The sequence below is a fragment of the Carlito syrichta genome, unplaced genomic scaffold (genome assembly GCF_000164805.1).
Source record: "Carlito syrichta isolate Samal-C Ts95f unplaced genomic scaffold, Tarsius_syrichta-2.0.1 Scaffold307978, whole genome shotgun sequence".
Taxonomy (NCBI): domain Eukaryota; kingdom Metazoa; phylum Chordata; class Mammalia; order Primates; family Tarsiidae; genus Carlito; species Carlito syrichta.
This window is the reverse complement of record NW_007252074.1, coordinates 128,105-133,714: the sequence shown is the minus strand read 5'-3', so window position 1 is coordinate 133,714 and position 5,610 is coordinate 128,105. Positions and strand designations below refer to the sequence as shown.

General features: G+C 41.0%; 1 protein-coding gene across 1 annotated transcript in view; it reads left to right on the top strand.

The window, feature by feature from the left end:
- Nucleotides 1–1,560: 1,560 nt before the first annotated feature.
- The window catches only part of LOC103267129 (leucine-rich repeat and calponin homology domain-containing protein 1), a gene marked incomplete at its 5' end in the record, with an annotated part of 65,616 nt that continues 61,566 nt past the window's right edge, over nucleotides 1,561–5,610 (top strand). The window contains 2 exons of the mRNA XM_008064730.1: nucleotides 1,561–1,628; nucleotides 3,370–3,456. Of these exons, the coding sequence (XP_008062921.1) occupies nucleotides 1,561–1,628; nucleotides 3,370–3,456 (155 nt within the window). The remainder of the gene's footprint in view (nucleotides 1,629–3,369; nucleotides 3,457–5,610) is intronic.

Sequence of the window (5,610 nt, the reverse complement as noted above, 5' to 3'; positions counted from 1 at the left end):
CCAGTCTGGGTGACTGAGTGAGACTCCAACTCAAAAAAAAAAAAAAAAATTCTCAAATACAGAATCCACAAATAATGAAGATCAACTGTATGACCATCTAACTTAGCAAAAGAAACCCAGCAAGCCTATTTTGCATACTGAAAAAATTAAACATTTTATACTACTGACTACCCTTTTGTTTTGAAACTGAAAATTAAGAGGAAATACCCATGATTCCTGGCATTGAAATCCAATAAGAAGACATAAGAACATGTTGTCTTGGTCATTTCAGGTAGTATATTTTCATCCATGGATATCATTCTCACTTGAAGAGAGGCACAGTAATTTATATGTTGACTTTATTGCACACTAAGAGTATAATCAGTATAGAAAACATCTGAGTAATATTTTTTGAGCCAGAGGCCAGCACTGGACAGCTAGCCACCTCCTCAGGAAAAGTCTCATCCTAATGATACATCTGGGGATTTAGCTGGTCTTGAGTTAATGACATACAAGAACCTTGACACAGAAAACAGTCCTTTTGTTGTTTCTTCCTTGCCAGGGAAAGGTTGGCTTCTATTCTGTTCTAACTGTCTGAGTTTAAGTAGTGTTTCTGTGTGTCAGAGAGAAAGCGCAAGGAAACATGCAACCGTCCCATGGTGGGAACCGCTCTCTAAATATTCACTCCCACTGCAGCGTCTCTTTGGGAAAAAAATGAGGTGGGAGTGTGGGGTGCAGATTTAAGTGAATTCCAGATGTTGAGCACATGAAAACTATAAGATGCAAATTCAAGGCATTTTTCTATTCAGTACTTCAGATGTTCTTTTTTTGTTCTCAACATACACATTCACACAACACACATACTTCCTCTCACAAACACTAGAATGTGTACTCATAGTGACTCACAGGCTCAAGGGAGAGCTCTGTCAACACAAGGAGGTGCCAAGAGGGCAATAAGAAATCCAGTTAAGCTTTACATTTCTGATGATAAATTAACAGATGCTGTGGTCCCAGGCCAAGTTGTTTCTGTTTTAATTTTTAAATTAAAACACATATAACAGAAAATGTACCATCTTAGCTATTTTTAAATGCAGTCTAGTATGTTAACTACATTACATTGTTGTGCAACCAATCTCCAGAACTCTTCTCATCTTGCAAAACCACCCATTTCTGTACCCATGAAACAACTCCCTAATCCCCTCCCACCCCCACCAGCCCCTGGCACCCTCATTCTGCTTTCTGTCCTAGACTTTGACTACTCTGAGTACCTCATATAATTAGAATCATACAGTATTTGTCTTTTTTGTGACTGGGTTATTTTGCTTAGCATACTGTCGTCAAGGTTCACTCATGTGTATAGCATATGTGAGAATTGTCTCCTATTTAAAACTGAATAATATTTCATTGTATGTATGTACCATATTTTGTCTGTCCATTCATAAATTGATGAATATCTGGCTTGTTTACCTTTTGGCTATTGGGAATAATGCTGCTGTAAATGTGGGTGGGCTGGGGCAGGTTTTGACTCCTGATGACTGAGTAACCAGTGGTTCTCAGGAAACCTATGTGTTCTGTCCACAGGCGAGGTCAGAAGACTGTGATGAGCTGTTACGAATAGAAGAGGATACACACTGGCAAACGGAGGGCATGTGAGTGCTGAGGGCCTGGTTACAAGCCACCATCCCTGTATAGTTCACTTTCCAAGCAGATTGGCAGCCCCGCCGTGATAGAATTTTGATCTGCTTTTCTTTAGGCAAGCTGATAGTGTTACCTGATGAGAAGTTGCCAATTTTCCTCTCTCTGATGCGTATTGCCATAGAATTGGGCAATACAGTGAAAGGTTGTACCTCTTTCTTAGCCTTGAATTTTGTCTGATTTGAAGCTGTGGGTGTGGATGTGATTTAGAGAATTAGTTAGAATTTCTAGACTAGAGATTCTTCCTTCCTTCCATTTGCTTGAAGAAACCAATGACTAGACTAAAAGTGATCTGTAGTGCTGGTCTCCTTTACTCAGGTCTTCTGGTTCAAGAACTGAGAAAATCATATACCTCTTACGCCTTAGTTCCCAAGTCTAATAACTGTCATAGCTAAGACTTATTAAATACCGTGCACCAGGCAATGTTCTAAATACTTCACAGGCCATTACTCATTTCATCTTTACAACAGTCCTAAGAGGTAAGTTCTGTTATTGTTTCCCATTTCACAGATGACAAAACTGAGGCACAGAGAGATTGATTATCTTGTCCCAGGGTAAAGGAGGGCCAGCATTTGAACCTAGGAAATCTCATACCAGATTAATATTCCTTCTGCTCTACTGTCAGTAAGATTTATTTGGCAAGATTTATGAGGGAGGGAATGAGTGATCTCATCAGATGATAAACCATTTCCAGGGGAATTGAGTTTGGACCACGTGGCTTAGAGTGGATTTTTTATTCTCAGGATTTTAATTTTGATGATCTGGGATGTAGCATGGACCATCCATCATATGTTGTAGGATTTTTCCTCTTAGTGAGGATTTATTACATAGTTAAAAAAATTTTCTCTACTTGCAGAGGTAATTGGCTTACATTCGGAAGCAGGAAGGGCTAACCATGGTCAAACCTCTCTTGCCCTTTAAAAACATTTAAAGTTTCTCTCCAATCACTGTCTGTATTACCAGCTACTCGCTGGATATACTTCTGGGAAGCCAAGGAGCCCTAACTTGATTTGTAGCATCACTGAAGCATAGAAAAAGAGAGAGTTGTTTTAAAACTATAGAGAGCTTTGGAAACGCCATCCTCAATTTTATGTTTGATGTTCTCAACCCTGACTGTAAGTAGGGATCATCTGTAGAGCTTTATAAAATGCTCAATCCCTATTCAGACCTACTTGAGAGTATCTACCCAGTATGGCTTTTAAGCTCCACAGATACTTTTGCGGTTTATGGAGCCTAGATGAAAAACTTCTGTCCTACACTGAAGCCCCATGCTGTATGAAAGTAGTACAACTTACCCACAATGGTGGAACTGAGGTTGGGAGGTTCAGAAGCAGTACAGACTCACCCTGTGGAGCCTCTTTGTGAGGCTCTCTAGAGTTCGGGAAAGTCTACCACAAGACCCTCTCATTTAGTTCACTGCCTGATTGCGTACAGGACAGTTGAGGGTTCACGGGTATCGAGATCTCCCCCAAACTGCTTTGCGACAGACCTGGGCTTCCCCCACTTGGGCTCTTCGCACCACATTCTGGCATCTCACCCCACAGGGTACGGACATATCTTCATTATGATGTTGAATTTGTCCAAATCATTTTGCATGTTGCATGGATTTTTTTTTGTAAGTTTGCTTTTAAGAACTTAGATGATATTTATGTTTTAGTGATTGTTTTCATTCTCATGCTTGGTTTTATGTTACAGAATAAGTTCATCCCAAGATCAGGACATGGATATAGAGATGATTGAGCAACTGAGAGAAGCAGTAGATTTGCTGCAAGAGCCCAGCGGGTATGTATGTCTTTCCTTGGTCCAGGTTTCATGTGTAAATAATGCATACTAGGCCGGCATGGTGGTTTACCCCTGTAACCCTGTAATCCCAGTACTTTGGGAGGCCGAGGTGGGAAAATCACTTGAGCCCTGGAGTTTAAGCCCAGTCTGAGTAACATAGTGAGACCTTGTCTCTACAAAAAATACAGAAAATCTGTGGTGGCTCATGCCTGTAGTCCCAGCTACAAGGGGGGAGGCCAAGGCAGGAGGATCTTTTAAGCCCAGGAGGTCAAGGCTGCAGTAAGTGGGAATCATGCCACACTGTACTCTAGCCTGGGAAACAGAGTAAGACCCTGTCTCAAGAAAAGCATACTAATTTATTGAGAACACTGTCCCAATTTCTAAAATATTTATACAAACAGTTTAACCTTAGTCTAACTACTAAGACAGTCATTTTAGTTGCCTGTTTTCCCAAGATCAAAGTAAAAGAGTCAAACTTCTGGGCAGATGGACATCAAGTCCCCCTTTCTTGGCCCCTTTTTGAAACTCATTCACTGCTCATGGGAATTCTTATGGGAATTTTTGATTCAATTCCTAGAAAACAGATATGGTAAAGGTACATATTTTATATTGGTTAAAATCTTAAATCCCCAATTTTTAAAAATTTAAAGAAAGCTTTTTCCAAAAAGAAAATAAATGATATATTAAGTACTATTATATTTATTTCTGGTAGTGCCAGATATATGTTAACTAAATAATATATTTCCTAGGATTGGGTTAAAGGATAATTTTTACATTTGAATTGACCTTTGTCAATAACAGGATCTACATGCAGTAGATATATATTTTTTTATTTCTTAGCTAATGGTGAAGGGATTTCCATAAACAAAATATTTTTCACTAAGACAATATTAGGCGTCAGGTAATAACTACATGATCTACTAGAAAAATAGTTCCAAAGTCTGTCCCTGGTAAACTGATGTCGTCTTAGAATATGATGAGCAGTCCTCGCTGGGTTCTAGCTGGGTTTATGTAAAGGGTAGCTAGTGAATTTCAGAGTGCAGCGAAGATTACACGACCACCACCACCAATGCTGTCTAGCCCTGAAAGAACAGCAGCGGGTCAGGTTGAGTGCTGCTGGAAATCTTCAGCATTTGATTTGAAAAGCATGTCAATTCTGCAGACATTAATTGAGTGTTTCGAGTATGAGGAGATATACAGTGTGCACCTTGGGGGATATAAAGATGAACAATACAGCTCTTGCCTTCTGGGAACCTAAACTAGAGTAGCTAGGGACTGCCTTGAGCAGTTATTGGTAAGTGTAATTGATTCAAGTGTTTGAAGTAGAGGTAAAAAGTGATAAACTTGAGTGAGTGCTTAACCAGGAAAAGCTGAGATGGCTGGATTGGCCTTCCTGAAGGACAGGATATTTCATCTGGTCCTTAAATGACTGGCAAGTTAAAAAAGACAGCAAATTCTAGACTGAATGGAAAACGTAAGCAAAGGCATGAAGATTAAAAAGAATGGAACTATGGAGCACTGAGGTTTATGTTAGCACTTTGGGAGGCTGAGGCAGGAGGATCTCTTGAGCCCAGGAGTTCAAGACCTTGTCTCTATAAAAAAATTTAAAAATTGCCCTGGTGTGGTGGCATGTGCCTGTAGTCCCAGCTATTCAGGAGCCTGAGGTGGAAGGATTGCCTGAGCCCAGAGGTTGAGGCTGTGGTGAGCCATGATCATGCCACTGTACACCAGCCTGGGTGACAGAGTAAGCCCCTGACTCAAAAAACAAAAAGATTGGGACCAGCTTGGAAAACCTCAGGCAAAACAGAGGTTCTTCACCCTGGTGTGCTTCAGCATCACTTGTCTGACTTTTTCAAAACTCCAAGCTCTACCCATGGGGCTCGGGGTTGGCCGGTGCTTCTGAAGTGCAGCCAGTACTGAGAATCACCAGAGAGGCAGGAGTGATGCAGTGGGATGGCCATGTTAAGTGCTGTGTTAAAGCATCTGAGACTTCATTTTCATTTTCTTTTTTTTGTTTTGAGTAGGAGTCTCACTCTGTTGCCCAGACTGGAGTGCAGCGGCCGCTCCTGGTCACCGCAGCCTCGCCTGCTGGGCTCCAGCGATCCTTCCACCTCAGCCTTCCGAATAGCCGGAATTACAGGCATGTGCTACCAC